At 43.9% G+C, this 16,408-nt stretch overlaps 1 protein-coding gene across 1 annotated transcript in view; it reads right to left on the bottom strand.

Annotated features, from left to right (window-relative positions):
* Positions 1 to 715: 715 nt before the first annotated feature.
* Positions 716 to 16,408, bottom strand: part of kcng1 (potassium voltage-gated channel, subfamily G, member 1) — a 28,759-nt gene continuing 13,066 nt past the window's right edge. Inside the window, exon 4 of the mRNA XM_078236449.1 lies at positions 716 to 3,087. Within this exon, the coding sequence (XP_078092575.1) occupies positions 2,323 to 3,087 (765 nt within the window). The 3' untranslated portion in view covers positions 716 to 2,322. The remainder of the gene's footprint in view (positions 3,088 to 16,408) is intronic.

Below are 16,408 nucleotides of genomic sequence, written 5' to 3'. Positions count from 1 at the left end.
GCTGAAGCACAGAATATAAGAGCAGGATGTGACGCTGGAGCTATAGAAAACATTAGCTTAATTTGAGAACTGTGTGTAGTTCTGGTCACCTCATTAGAGAAAGGATTAGAGAAGGAACAGACAAGATATACGAGGCTGTTGCCAGAACTGGAAAATGACAACTATGAGGAGGAATTGGATGTGCTTGGTTGCTTTCCTTGGACCAGAGGAGGCTGGGGGGAGATTTAGTTGAAGTATACAAGATTGTGAGGGGTCTGGATAGAGTGCATAAATGAGAGGTCTATTTAACTTAGCAGAGAGGTCAGTGACCTGGGCAGAGATTTAACGTGATTGGTCAAAGGATTAGAGGGGAGATGAGGAAAAGGTTTTTCGCCAGGAGGGTGATAGGAGTCTGAAACTCATTGTCTGAAAGGGTAATAGAGGCAGCAACCCTCAACTCATTTACAAAATGTTTTGAAATGCGCCTGAAGTCCCATAACCTCAGTGCTATTGACCAAGTGTCGGAGGATGGAATTAGGCTGGATAGCTCGTTTGTCAATCGGCACAGACACAGTGGGCAGAGTGGCCTCCTTTTGTGCCCATTAATGTTTCTATATTTTCTAAATATCTGAAAAAGAGGAATGTGTAGGGATGTGGGGAGAGGGCAGAGGAGTGACAGAATGTGAATTGCTTCATAAGAGAGCCAGCACAGAGATGATGGGCTGAATGACCTTCTTGTGTGCTGTAATTATTCTTAGTTTATACAGTGATAGGGTGAGATGAAAGAGGTAGAAGATGGCTTGTGTAGACTCTAAATAGTGGCACAGACCAGTTGACTTGTTTCTGTGTTGCATGTAATTCTATAGAAATACTCTGGCCTCACAGAAGTTGAATCCCAAGTGCTATCTTTCCAACACTTGTAGCTACTTTAAGACAGATGAGGAGGAATTTCTTCTCTCAGAGGGTATGAATCTGTGGAATTCTTTACCGCAGAGGTCAGTAGAGGCTGGGTTGTTAAATATGTTCAAGGCTGAGATGGACAGATTTTTAATCAGTAAGGTAATCGAGGGATATGGGGATAAGGTGGGAACGTGGAATCGAGGATTATCATATCAAATCATTGAATGGCGGAGCAGACTTGATGGGTTCAATGGCCTACTTCTGCTCCAACGTCTCATGGCTATGTTCTTACTGCCTAAAAGGGCATTTATATTCAAAATTAACATAGGTAATAATGCCACAAGTGCCACGGGAAGACAGTCTTTACCAGTCACCACTGCCATCTCAAGACTGATGTCATGTCAGGGCAACAATCCACAAGTTTACAATTCCCCAACTTTGTTTTTATTTTTATGCAGTTCAGCAAAAGGAATCATCCCAGTGAAGAGTTAAGTACATGGTCTGTTCTGAAGAATCTCTTTCGGAATTGCAAAATGTCTTAAAACTTGCCAAATAGCTCGACAAAAATATCCCCAAGATCAAAAGAAAGGTATCCATCATTTAAACTATTTAGCAACAGTTTGCCAGCCAAATCACGTGACTTTTGAAACAAAAACGACTGTCTAGTGTTCAGGACTAAAATATCATTCAATGGTCTGATCTTTTTTTAGAGCTTGCTCTTATATAAATTGTTTATAGTACAGGGACTCATTGTAGAATCTCTGCCTGCTGAGAATATAAATTCCACGCAGAATTTTGAAGAACTTGGTTTTGTTTTAGTTTAGGATTTGGACCACATGCAATTTTTCCCCTCCCAAATGGACTGCAGTGCAGGTGATGTAATTTATGCCTGGGAAGGTAAATGGTTTCAAAACTAGAAATAAACCTCCTAAAGAGGCCAACAAAATGGCGACTGCTTCCTCAGATGTTTCAGGCAACCCTCATTCACGTCACATTTATGTAGATCAATGGTAGGTGGTTATTTGTTACTTTCGACAGTACGGTGTGTGTGTGATATGTCGTAGATTATTACACAGACTGGTTATTGTATAGCTATCCATAATGATTTCCAGGTTGCTAGTGGTGCAGCCAATGCTGAAACAACTATTCAGCTTCTTCATGCTAGATTTTGCCTGAATTCAACACAATGCAAATTTCTCCAGCTATTCACTTTTAGGTAGATTGAAAGAAAATATACGAAGGAATCACACTTAAGTATGGTGTATTGTCCAGATGGTTGTTAAGTTGCTACATTCTCAAATAACATTTCACACTCAGACGTACAACAGTAGTTCTAAATATCAGATTGCTACTCAAATTCCTTTTTCTGCAAAAAGAAAATGCACCAAGTTTCACAAATGAAGATTGTTTCTCGTATCTGCTGTTCATCTCCAAATAATGTATTTAGTTTTCTCTTGGTTCTGAAGAGAGATTTGAAAATAAGTGCTCACTTTCTTCTGAAGTATTGTTCCTCGGTGATTTAGATTTGACAAGGAATTGTAATCTTCTCTGATCTCTTTGCTGTTCTTGCTTTAACTCCACATATGAGCGAGAGAAAGTGTGAAAGATGGAGGTTACAGGAAAGGCCATGAGAAGAATGCCACTTAAAATGCTGCTTAGTGCTACCACTTGGCCCGGGATACTTCGTGGAACCATGTCTCCGTAGCCCACTGTTGTCATGGTGATAACAGCCCACCAGTAACACGCCGGTATGCTTGTGAACTCGTGTGAGCTAGACATTTCATTCTCGATAAGATAGAGCAATGGGGCGAAGAGTGCAATGGCCACACACAAGAATAGCAGAAGGAGACCAAATTCACGTGTGCATCTGCGAGCTGTTAGCCCCAGCGTCTGCAGTCCCAGGGAGTGCCTGGCAAGGCGCATGACATACAAAATCCTCAAGGCACGGAGGACTCGCAGAACCAGGCCCACCTTGTCAAGGTAGCTGCTTCCTCCTCCAGGTTTCCCATTTTCCACTGACGTGGTGTCCACCAGAAGGGTAATGTAATAGGGTAAGATGGCTATAATGTCAATGATATTTAGTGGGGTCCGCAGGAAGACAAATTTGCTGCGAGCCTGTATGAAACGCAACACAAACTCCAGAGAAAACCAGCCTACACAGACAGTTTCCACTATGAAAATGTTGTAGCACTTCTGTGAGCATTCACCCTGCAGATGAAAAATGAAAAGAACAGTAAACAAATGACTCCTGTCTTCAAAAGTTATTTGTACACTTTTTAGATCTTATCACAATGTTACATTATTTTGGCTAACTTCTTGAGGAACCATGGATATTTCTTCACTGGATAAATATAACTTTAAAAAAATTCTATTATTGGATGTGATAACATTCTGTATTTTTCTGATCTTTTGTAATCTTCTAATCTTTAGTGTTCTGCTTTTTGGAAGATGCTGACTCCTTCTTGGGTATATTACCCAGAAGAACTGGTCACTTTCTCAAAACTTGTCATGTTTCATGTTGTGTTAATGTTAACAGATGGTTGGAGTATCAGAGGCCATCACCAGTAAGCTCATTCCTGTAATCACTTAAAATTTACACAGCCACACTTGCCAAATTATCTCAATTTTGATCCCATTCAGATGGGCCAGGTAGGTGTATTTGAGGTAGCAAATTGTAACCACTGTACTCTAAAGCAAGCATGTTACATCAAAATAGAAGCAATATCCTTAGCGTGAGTGAATTTTGTCTATATGTTTTTGTGAACATCAAGTGCAATAGTGTCTACCAAAATAGAGGTGAAAAAACAACGGGGGCGATTCTCCCAAAAGAATTCTAAGTGCCGAATTCGCATAATAACTGGAGTAAACCCTGCTAGTTTTTTCAGTGGGATTTTCAAAATGAATCTGCCACACTCTGTGCACTGCAGAGTGCATTAGCGTGAATCACGCTGAAATTCAGTGAGCGGGGCCTATTCCCGCTGGAGAGGCCGACAGCATAGCGCTGAGCGGGCCACTGTGCATGTGCCGATCTGTCAGCACTGAGATCGGTGCATGTGCAGTGGCCTTGATTGCTGGCCAGCCCCGCGACTCCTCATCAATGGCTTTCCGACCCTGCCACGGCCTGATCGCTGGCCCCCTGAACATGTCTGGGTCAGCCTCGACCTCCGCACCCCCCTGCCCCCGCTTCAATGTCGCCCCCCACCCTGCACAACACCAATCTCCCGATTCCCCTTCCATCAGCAACCCCAACACCCCCCAGCATTTCCAACCCCCCCTGGGGCCCCGACCCCCTTGGCAGTCTGAGCCTCCACCCCAATGCCCAGCCCCAATCATTGGCCTCCCTCCCTCTGTCACTCAGCCTGAATGCAGAGTGGCAGCAGGACTCCCCATGCCCAACGATCGCCCTCCCCAGGTGCCCCCCCCCTCCAAAATCAGGCTCCGTGCCCCCATTAGGCCCCATCACCAATATCCAGCAGGCAGTGCCAAGGTGTGCCCTGGGCATTGCCATTTTGCCCCTTGGGCAATGGCAGGGGGCCAAGGCTGGCACTGCTAAGGTGGCAATGCCGAAGGGGCACCCCCTTCCCTTTAGTGCCTGACTCTCTGGGAGGGGGCCTCGATTGCCCTGCTTCACTCCAGCGGGGTCAGGCCACTAGCTACCCGCAAGTGGGGAGCTGTAGTAAACCCTGCTGGAGTGAACCTGGCTGGGGAGACGCAAGTGGGCCCAGAGATTTCAGTCCTGGGCCCGCTAATGGAATTAAAAATATATTCAAATTAGAATTTAAATAAATTATGCAGCTTCGCACCAATTTCTGGCGCGGTGCTGCTGGCACCAGTAATCTGGCTGCTGGAGACTCGCGGAGGCCATAGCGTCCAGCGGGGAGCCTGCGAAACGGCCTCTGCTTGAGTGTCCCAGCCCAGGAGCAACGGGCTGGGAGAATCGCCTCCCATATCTTTTCTCTCTTCTTTAGTGCTTTTCTCTTCAGATAATATCTTCCATTTTAGTAGTTTTTACAATCCGAACATCTACACCTGAGTACTTAAGCAAATTATTGAAGCAGCATTCTTGAGCCATTTTCTTGAGTCTTTGATGCTTCGGTGGACTATTTGTTACCTGTACTCTTACTGCTCTTGTAATCCAACAATTTAAATTAAAATGAAGGTACCGAATATCCTACTACTATTTATGAGAGGAGAAGAACAAACAGACCATAAAAAGAATGAACACCAGATTCAGGGAAGGTGAGTGGGAGATCAGTTGAATGGATGTTTTGAAAGGATTTTTAAGAAGTGGAAGGGTTTGTGTAAGGAGGTCCAGAAAGTGGACCTTAGTCACCAGTCACTAGATGAAAGGGCAGAGGCCTGGACAAGAGCCAGTGTCAGAGGACTGAAGAATATGAGAGGGGATGTAAGGTCAGAGGAGATTGCAGAGGTATTGTGGGGGTGAGGTCAGGATCGATTTGAAGACCTGCAGCTGAGATTTGAACAAGTTGGAGTTTTAAGAGATTGGAAGATTGAAGGCCAGGAAGGAAACTGTTGGAATAATCAAACAGACAGGTGATAAACACTACAACACTGGCACCTACCCTAGAAAAAGCAGGACAAGTCTAATCTGATGAATTATCACCCCCATCAAGTCTATTCTCAATTATCAAAGATATATTTGGTGGGACTTGCTGCGCAACAATCTGCTCACTGATGCTCAATTTGGGTTCTACCAGGACCACCCAGCTCCACATGTCATTGCAGCCTTGGTTCAAACATGGAGTTGAATTCTCGGGGTGCGGTGAGAATGACATCCCTTAACAACAAGGTTGGGGAGGAGATTGGCGGGGAGATTTGCTAGAGACACTCGGGAGGGTTTAAACTAGTTTGGCAGGTGGGGGGGGGGGGGGGGGGGGGTGTGGTGGGACCCAAAGCAGTAGGGAGACAGGGAGCACATTAAATAGTAAAGGCAGTGTCAGTAATCCTAGTACTAGGCAGGTCAGGCAAGAGCAGGGCAGAGAGCAAGGGAAGTCTAGATTAAACTGCATTTATTTCAATGCAAGAGGCCTGATGGGCATCGATGAGTACATGGGACTGGGATATTATAGCTATTACTAAAACATGGCTAAGGAAAGGACAGGACTGGCAGCTCAATGTTCCAGGGTACAAATGCTATAGGAAAGATAGAACAGGAGGTAAGAGAGGAGGGGGAGATGCATTTTTGATTAGGGAGAACATCATGGCAGTACTGAGAGGGGATATTTCTGAGGGTTCGCCTACTGAGTCTATATGGGTAGAACTGAGAAATGAGAAGGGGGAGATCACTTTAATAGGATTATACTATAGGCCCCCAAATAGTCAGTGGCAAATTGAGGAGCAAATATGTAAGGAGATTACAGATAGCTCCAAGAAAAATAGGGCGGTAATAGTAGGGGACTTTAACTTTCTCAACATTGACTGGGACAGCCATAGTAAATTTGTTGAGTGTATTCAGGAGGAATTTCTCATTTAGTATGTGGATGGCATGACGAGAGAGGGGTCAAAACCTGACCTCCTCTTGGGAAATAAGGAAGGACAGGTGACAGAAGTGTTAGTGAGGGATCACTTTGGGACCAGTGACCATAATTCCATTAATTTTAAGATAGCTATGGAGAATGATAGGTTTGGACCAAAACTTAAAATTCTAAATTGGGACAAGGCCAATTTTGATGGTATTAGAAGGAACTTTCAGAAGTTGATTGGGGGGGAGTCTGTTGGCAGCCGAAGGGATGGCTGGTAAGTGGGAGGCTTTCAAAAGTGTGTTAACCAGGGTTCAGGGTAAGCACGTTCCTTTTAGAGTGAAGGGCAAGGTCGGTAGGAGTAGGGAACCCTGGATGACTCAGGATATTGAGGCCCTGGTCAAGAAGAAGAAGGAGGCACATTACATGCATAGGCAGCTGGGTTTAAGTGGATCCCTTGACGAGTATAGAGGGCGTTGGAGTAGAGTTAAGAGATAAATCAGGAGGGCAAAAACGGGACACGAGATTGCTTTGACAGATAAGGCAAAGGAAAATCCAAAGAGCTTCTACAAATACATAAAGGGCAAAAGAGTAACTACGGAGAGAATAGGGCCTCTTAAGGATCAACAAGGTCATCTATGTGTGGATCCACAAGAGGTGGGTGAGATTCTAAATGAATATTTCTCATCAGTATTTACTGCTGAGAAAGGCATGGATGTTAGGAAACTTGGGGAAATAAATAGTGATGTCATGAGGAGTGTACATACTACAGAGAACGATGTGGAGTTGCCGGCGTTGGACTGGGGTGGGCACAGTAAGAAGTCTCACAACACCAGGTTAAAGTCCAACAGGTTTATTTGGTAGCATGAGCTTTCGGAGCATTGCCCCTTCAGACTCACCCATTTTTGCTCTCCTGATTTCTCTCTCAACTCTACTCCAACGCCCTCTATACTCTTCAAGGGATCCACTTAATCCCAGCTGGTGTTGTGAGACTAATTACAGAGAAGCAAGTGCTAGAAGACTTAAAACACACCAAGGTAGATAAATCCCTGGGACCTGATGAAATGTATCCCAGAACATTGTGGGAAGCTAGGAAGGAAATTGCAGGTCACTAGCAGAGGTATTTGAATCATTGACAGCCACAGATGAGGTGCCTAAAGATTGGAGAGTGGCAAATGTTGTGCCTTTGTTTAAGAAGGGCTGCAGGAAAAAGCCTGGAAACTACAGGCCGGTGAGCCTGATGTCTGTAGTGGGTAAGTTGTTAGAAGGTATTCTGAGAGACAGGATCTACAGACATTTAGAGAGGCAAGGACTGATTAGGGACAGTCAGCATGGCTTTGTGAGTGGAAAATCATATCTCACGAATTTGATTGAGTTTTTTGAAGGGGTAACCAACAAGGTAGATGAGGGCAGTGCAGTTGACATTGTCTACATGGACTTTAGCAAGGCCTTTGACAGAGTACCGTATGATACGTTGTTGCATCAGCTTAAACCTCACAGGATCCAGGGTGAGGTAGCCAATTGGATACAAAATTGGCTTGATGACAGAAGACAGAGGCTGGTTGTGGAGGGTTGTTTTTCAAACTGGAGGCCTGTGATTAGCGGTGTGCCTCAGAGATCGGTCCTGGGTCCACTGTTATTTGTCATTTATATTAATGATTTGGATGAGAATTTAGGAGGCATGGTTAGTAAGTTTGCAGATGACACTAAGATTAGTGGCATAGTGGTCAGTGAAGAAGGTTATCTAGGATTGCAACGGAATCTTGATCAATTGAGCCAGTGGGCTGATGAATGGCAGATGGACTTTAATTTAGATAAATGTAACGTGATGCATTTTGGTAGATCTAACCAGGACAGGACTTATTCAGTTAATGGTAGGGCGTTGGGAACAGTTATAGAACAAAGAGATCTAGGGGTACAGGTTCATTGCTCCTTGAAAGCGGAGTCACAAGTGGACAGGATGGTGAAGAAGGCATTCGGCATACTTGGTTTCATTGGTCAAAACATTGAATACAGGAGTTGGGATGTCTTGTTGAAGTTGTACAAGACATTGGTAAGGCCACATGTGGAATATTGTGTACAGTTCTGGTCACCCCATTATAGAAAGGATATTATTAAACTAGAAAGAATGCAGAAAAGATTTACTAGGACGGCTACCATGACTTGATGGTTTCAGTTATAAGGAGAGGCTGGATACACTGGGACTTTTTTCCCTGGAGTGTAGGAGGCTTTGGGGTGATCTTATAAAGGTCTATAAAATAATGAGGGGCTTAGATAAGGTAGATAGTCAACACCTTTTCCCAACAGTAGGGGAGTCTAAAACTAGAGGGCATAGGTTTAAGGTGAGAGGCGAGAGATACAAAAGTGTCCAGAGGGGCAATATTTTCACACAGAGGGTGATGAGTGTCTGGAACGAGCTGCCAGAGGTAGTAGTAGAGGCGGGTACAATTTTGTCTTTTAAAAAGCATTTAGACAGTTACATGGGTAAGATGGGTATAGAGGGTAGGGCCAAACGTGGGCAACTGGGACTAGTTTAATGGTTAAAAACTGGGTGGCATGAACATCAGTAGCACAGGGCGGCACGGTAGCACAGTGGTTAGCACTGCTGCTTCACAGCTCCAGGGACCTGGGTTCGATTCCCGGCTTGGGTCACTGTCTGTGTGGAGTTTGCACATTCTCCTCGTGTCTGCATGGGTTTCCTCCGGGTGCTCCGGTTTCCTCCCACAGTCCAAAGATGTGCGGGTTAGGTTGATTGGCCATGCTAAAATTGCCCTTAGTGTCCTGGGATGCGTAGGTTAGAGGGATTTGTGGGTAAATATGTCGGGATATGGGGGTAGGGCCTGGGTGGGATTGTGGTCGGTGCAGACTCGATGGGCCGAATGGCCTCTTTCTGTGCTGTAGGGTTTCTAAGTTTCTAAGTTAACAAGTTGGGCTGAAGGGCCTGTTTCCATGCTGTAAACCTCTATGACTCTAAGGTATTTCACTGCGTGGCATCAAAGCACCCCAGTAAAATTGAGGCCAATAGGAATCAAGGGGAAATTCTCCACTGGCTGAAGTTGTACCTAATACAAAAAAAGATGGTTGTTTTTGTCGGAGGCCAATCATTTCAACCCAGGACATTGCCGCAGGGGTTTCTCAGGTTAGTGTTCTGGGCCCCAAATATCTTCAACTATTTCCTCAATGATCTTCTCTCCTTCATAAGGCTGGAATTGGGATTTTGAACTGTATTCAGTTCTATTTGCATTTCTTCAGATAATGAAGCAGTCTGTGCCTGGCCCACATAAAACAAAACCTGGATAACATTCAGGCTTGGGTTGATAAGTGGGAAGTGACATTTCCACCGCACAAATGCCAGGCAATGAACATCTCCAACATGACAGAATCTAACCACCTCCCCCTAACTTTAAATGCCATTACCATCAATTAATTCCCCACCAGCAATATTCTAAGGGTTAGCGCTGAACAGAAACTTAAACAGCGACAAAAGTACTGTAGGTACATGAGCAGTCGGAAGCTGGGAATTCTGTTGTGATTAACTCCTCTTGATTTCCCAAAGCCTGTCTACCGTCTACAAGGCAGAAGTTAGAGGTGTTTTGGAATACCCACCACTTGCCTGGATTAGGTCCTTGAAGATGGCAGGACAAGTGGATAAGATGGTAAAGAAAGCATATCGAATGCTTTCCTTTAGTGGATGAGGTATAGAATACAAAAGTAGGGATGTAATTCTGGAACAATATAAAATGCTGGTTAGGCCTCAGCTGGAGTTTTGTGTAGAGTTCTGGTTGCCAAATTACAGAAAGGGAGTACAGGGGAGATTTACACGAATGTTGCTAGGACTTAAACATTGCAGCTATGAGGAAATATTGGATAGGCTCGGGTTATTTTCCTTACAACAGAGGAGGCCGTTGGATGACTTAATTGAGGTTTACAAGATCATTAGGGGCCTAAATAAATAGAATAAAGTCACCATTGTCCCAGATGACCATAGGCTGCACTACCCTTTGAGTGCGAGAGCTGACTGGTGGTGATTTAACCTGAGGATCACCATACCTCAAGTGAATTTGAGAAGGTGGGCCTTCATTAATAATCTCATTCAGTATGCGAATTGAACCCGTGCTGTTGGCATTGCTCTGCATCAATAACCAGCTGTCCAGCCAACTGAGCTAAACTGATTTTATTTGGCCCGCCATCATATCTGACTGCCATATTTAAAAGGTGCTCAACCACGGAAGAAAGAAGATGGATCTCCGGCAACACGCTGAGGCTGGAAAATGGACCTCCTTGATGACACTGAAGCTGGAAGATCTACCCGATAGATGCTCCCTGGACTCATTGCTGTGGTGTTCCAGAGTCCAGGGTCACCGGTAACTTCCAACCTGAACCCCAGCCATTCTTCAGGTAAGTCTCACGTTGTTCCAGATATGTTCTAGACCAGTGTTTTGTCCCGCTGGTGTCGCAGAGAATTGGGTGTGAGGGGGAGATTCAGGTCAGGCACTCTTTTGAATCCGTTTAGTGGGATGCAAATCAGTTTTGAGTGGCACGGTGGCATAGTGGTTAGCACTGTTGCCTCACAGCACCAGGGACCCGGTTCGATTCTTGTCTGTATGGAGTTTGCACGCTCTGCATGGGTTTCCTCCGGGTGCTCCGGTTTCCTCCCACAGTCCAATGATGTGCGGGTTAGGTGCATTGGCCATGCTAAATTGCCACTTGGTGTCCCAGGATGTGTTGGTTTGAGGGATTAGTGGGGTAAATATGTGGGGTTACGGGGATAGGGCATGGGTAGGATTGTTGTTGGTGCAGACTCGATGGGCCGAATAGCCTCTTTCTGCACTATAGGGATTCTATGATTCACGTTATTTCCTGATCTGCCACAGTGGACACCAGGGGACGATCCCATGGAAAATTCACGACGTTGAATCCATCGATGGGGATATGGGAGAATTCCATCCAGTGTCTTTAATTTAAGGTAAAGTGAAGGAGGTCCTGAAGTCTGCCTAGCAACAAGCCTGGGTGATTTGGTTGGTCGGGATTAAAGGGAGCCCAGATTGTTTTACTAGGAAGAAGATGCAAGGTATTTACAATTGGAGACAATGGCAGCAGCCTGGGTGCTAGCAGTGGATAGACTATGATTCTCCAAAGTCCCAGAAAAGTGTTGAGAATGTCAGATTGTAAAGAGTTCCGCTTTACATTTAGTTCCAATATGAAAGAGATTTGGGTACTCACAGATAGTTAATTAAAGTTTCTATCAGGATACAAGACCTGTTTCATTCATGCTGCCATGGAAATGGGTTTTGAAAGCAAAAAGGTTTCTAAGATATCCCTGACAATTCACACTTAGTCTGCTAAGTCCAGGAGGGAGAGAACAACTAGAGGTCGTAAGTCTCTATGGTGCTGTGAGTCGGAATAAGGGTAGAAGTGTGGTACTGCAAGGATTGGTGCTTGGCCTCAGCTGTTCACAATCTATATCAATGATTTGGATGTGGGGGATTCAATTTAATATTTCCCAGTTTGCAGATGATACAAAACTAGGTGGAAGTGTAAGCTGTGAGGAGGATGCAAAGATGCTTCGAGAGGATTTGGAGCAGCTAAGCGAGTGAGCAACTATCTGGCAGATGGAATACAACATGGAGAAATGTGAGGTTATCCACTTTGGTAGGAACAACAGAAATAAAGAGTTTTTTAAATTGTGAGGGAGGCTGCAAAGTATTGAACTTCAAAGGGACTTGGGTGTCCTTGTTCATGAGTCACTGAAAGCTAACATGCAGAGACAACAAGCAATTAAAAAGGAAAATGGCATGTTGGCCTTTATTACAAGAGGATTTGTGAATAACAGTTACAATGTCTTATTGTTTCATATAGAGCCTTTGTTAGACTGCACCTGGAGCACTGTGTGCAGTTTTGATCTCCTTACCTAAGGAAAAATATATTTGCTATAGAGGAATTGCAACAAAGATTCACCAAACTAATTCCTGGGATGGAGAAAAGATTGAACAGACTAGACTTTTATTCTCTGGAGTTTAAAAAAATAAGAGCTGATCTCATTCAAACATACAGAATTCTTACAGGGCTCGACAGGATAGATGCAGGAAAGGTGTTTCCCCTGGTTGGGGGTATAGAACCAGGGAATACAGTCTCAGAATGAGGGACAGGCCATTCAGGACTGATTTGAGGAGGAATTTCTTCACTCAGAGGGTGGTGATATTTTGAAATTCTCTGCCCCAAGGGATGTGGCGGCTTAGTTGTTGCATATGTGTAGGACTGAGATCGATAGATTTCTACATAATAACAACATCAAGAGATAAGGGGATAGTACAAAGGAAAAGATGATGAAGCAGAAGATCCGCCATGATCTCAATGAATGACAGAATGACTTGAAAGGCTGAATAGCCACTCTTGCTCCTATTTCTTATGTTCTTTATGTTCTCGCACTTGGCTTGAAAAGACTAAATGAAGAGTTAAAATAAAGCTGGAAGATTTGCCTAGCTTGCACAAGCAGGAGGATCTCCAATACTACTCTCATCAGGAAGGACAGTTCTAGGGTTAAAAGTTACCAGGCTGAGAAAGGAAAGGAATAGGACTAAACATCAGGAACTAAGGATCATGGCCAGGATTCTCCCAAAAAAAATTCTAAGTGACGAATTTAAAAGCAGGAGTAACTCTCGCTGGTTTTTATAGGAGGATTTTTAAAATGAATCTCCCACACTCAGGGCACTGCGGAGTGCACTAGCGAGATTCACGTTGAAAATCAGGGAGCGATCCCTATTCCCACTGGAGAGGCCGGCAGCATAACACTGAGTGGGCCACTGCGCATGTGCTGATCTGTCATCGGCCTCCCGATCGATCGCTGGCCAGTCCCGCAACCCCACATTTCTGGCTGTGCGACCACCTCCCCCCCCCCACCCCCCACCCCTCCTGAACCTCTCGGGATGTCCCACCTTCTCCCCACCAGCCCTGATCTTCCTGAGCCCCCCACCGCCCCCCCCCCCCCCCCACCTGCAGTCCCAATGTTCCTGACACCCCCCACCTTGACAGTCCGAACCACCCCCTCTGCGAACCCGATGGCCAGCCCCAATCAACCCTTCCCTCCCTCTGCCACAGATCCCAAGTGCAGAATGGTAGTGGGACCTCCCAACCTGACAAAGTCAGTCTAGATGACCCTCTGACGAAGGGTCATCTAGACTTAAAACATTGGCTGTATTCTCCCCCCACAATTGCTGTCAGACATGCTGAGATTTTCCAGCATTTTTTGTTTTACATACAGTTTGTTTGATTGTCAACAGTTGGTTGGCGGGGGGAACGGTGGCTCAGGCTAGGGAAAGGGGTTTATGGTGGAGGTGGAAAATTATAGCTTCAGTCTTTCAATATTAAGTTGGACGAAGTTTCAACTCACCCATGACTTGATGTCTGGCTGGCATATACTCCGACAGCACAACGTCAGGTGTCAACTGAAGAGAACCAATGTTAATATAGATTAGGGGATACTGTGAAGCTGACTCAGTGGGCACAATTCACGCCATGCTCCCACTGCAGTGAAGTCGAAGAATTTGGCGGCCAGCTAAATCTCCATTCACTGCAGCGAGATGGGAAAATCCCACTGGCTTGAATGGTGGTACGATTGAAGCCTGTGTCTTTGAATTATATCCAAACTCCATTCCTTAACTATGGACTCCAACCCTTTATCTGGCAACAGTCTGAGATTAAGGCAGTCTGTTTGCCACCTTGTTATCACATCTGATCCTGAGATGAACTTCCGACTTCATATCTGTTCTGTCACTAAGACCACCCATTTCCATCTCTGTAACATTGCCCCATCTCAGCTCATCTGCTGTTGAATTCCTTATTCATGCTTTCATTACCTCTGGGCTTGACTGTTCCAATGCATTGTGACTGATCTCCCACATTCTACCTTTCTTAAACTTGAGGTCATTCAAAACTCTACTGCTCATGTCTTAATTCACACCAAATCACACTTCCCTATTGCCTCGGTATTCACTGAGCTACATTGGTTCCCGGTCAAGCAACGTCTTGATTTTAAAATTCTCATCCTTGTTTTCAAACCCCTGCTTTGACTCATCCCTCTCTGTTCCTGTAATCTCCATCAGCCACAAACTTCCAAGATATCTGCGCTCCTCTAATTCTCTTGTGCATCCCTGATTTAATTGCTTCATTTTTGGCGGCTGCACCTTGCCTAGTGCTGGAATTCACTCTTCATCTTTCTACCTCACTTTCCTTCTTTAAGACATGACTTGAAACATGTCTTTTGAACAAGCTTTTGGCCATCTACTCAATATCTTCTCGTGGTACCAAACTTTGTTTTATGAAGTTCCTTGGGACATTTTACTACATTAAAGGCACTATATACATATAAATTGTTGTTCTTGTCATTGAGGAAGAAGGGACGCTAAGAATTCACTATTGACATTGCTGGTGATGAATGAGACTTTAGAAAACCTCCATATTGCCCTTAAGTGTTTTTGTTCATTTCTTCTCATATTCTCTCTTAACTTCCTAGTTTCACCTTTAGTAGTTTTTTTAAATGTGTTCTTTCGATATATATAGCTTTCACTTTATTATCTGGCTGGATGAGCATTAAATGCTTCTTTTTGGTTTCAAATTTATCTCAATGCTATATTCACCCATTGGACCCTGACTTTTCAAATGCTTTAGGCTGCCTTAGAATGTATCCGTATTGGATACTTCGATCATTTTCCTTGAGTTGATAGCAACATACGGTGATAAATTCTTTTTTTTAAACTACAAAGATTTTCCCAATCTACTTTTTAATAATTACATTTTCCTTCAATTCAATACATGGAATACAGATTTTATCCTCAACTTCCTTTCCAATGAGGGATTCCATTTGGGTGATATTTCTATTTAAATCTCTTTACCTTGTTCAATAAGCATTGCCTATTCTCTGTCATCTGTTTTAATCTGCTCGTCATTTGTAAATTTTTGATTTATACTGTACAATACTTAGCAATCTCTTGCAAAGACTGTTCGTGCAATAAAAATCATATAGAGATTCTTCATCCAAATTTTAAAATACAGACAGTTCTGAAAATTAAACAAATTGATATATTTGAAACCCATTTCAGAAACTGTCATACTATTTCTTTCAGACTTACGCAAAGAACAGAAATGTAGCATTTTAAGTGAAATGCTAATATTTTTGATATAATGAAACTTATGATTATTGCTACCATTTAAAATGCTAAGCCGAATAAATTCAGTGTAATTGAAAACTTCTGAGCAGTGTTTCAAGTATATTAGTCTACGTATATCAATGTAGGTACAGCAAAGTGACAACATATTAAAACTGCCTTGAAACTGTCCAGAAATTCTCGGTTTCCCCACACATAAAGGTTATGGGGTAAACTTTCACCTCCATTATTCAGGTAGTAATACCATTACTTTTCACCAATCTGCAGAAATGCTGAGACACATCAAGGGTTGGAACCAAAATAGGAGTGCTGTAACCGTGACATCTATGGGCAAAATATGTGTTGCAGGCCTTAGCTGTCACCTTGCAACAAGTTATGTTATTGATTTAAGCATTGGTCAAGTTTTACTAACATCACAGAAACATCATCAAATCAAGACCAGAGGAAATAAGTGTTATAATGGGAATTAGCAAAATAGAAACATAGAAAACTACAGCACAAAGCAGGCCCTTCGGCCCCACAAGTTGTGCCGAACATATCCCTACCTTTTAGGCCTACCTATAACCCTCCATCCTATTAAGTCCCATGTACTCATCCAGGAGTCTCTTAAAGGACCCTATTGAGTTTGCCTCCACCACCATTGACGGCAGCTGATTCCACTCATCCACCACCCTCTGTGTGAAAAACTTCCCCCTAACATTTCCCCTGTACCTACACCCCAGCACCTTAAACCTGTGTCCTCTCGTAGCAGCCATTTCCACCCTGGGAAAAAGCCTCTGAGAGTCCACCCGATCTATGCGTCTCAACATCTTATATACCTCTTATATACCTCTATTAGGTCTCCTCTCATCCTACGTCCTAAGGAGAAAAGACCGAACTCCCTCA

The sequence above is a fragment of the Mustelus asterias genome, chromosome 20 (assembly GCF_964213995.1).
Source record: "Mustelus asterias chromosome 20, sMusAst1.hap1.1, whole genome shotgun sequence".
Lineage (NCBI taxonomy): Eukaryota > Metazoa > Chordata > Chondrichthyes > Carcharhiniformes > Triakidae > Mustelus > Mustelus asterias.
This window is presented reverse-complemented; position numbering and strand designations above follow the sequence as displayed.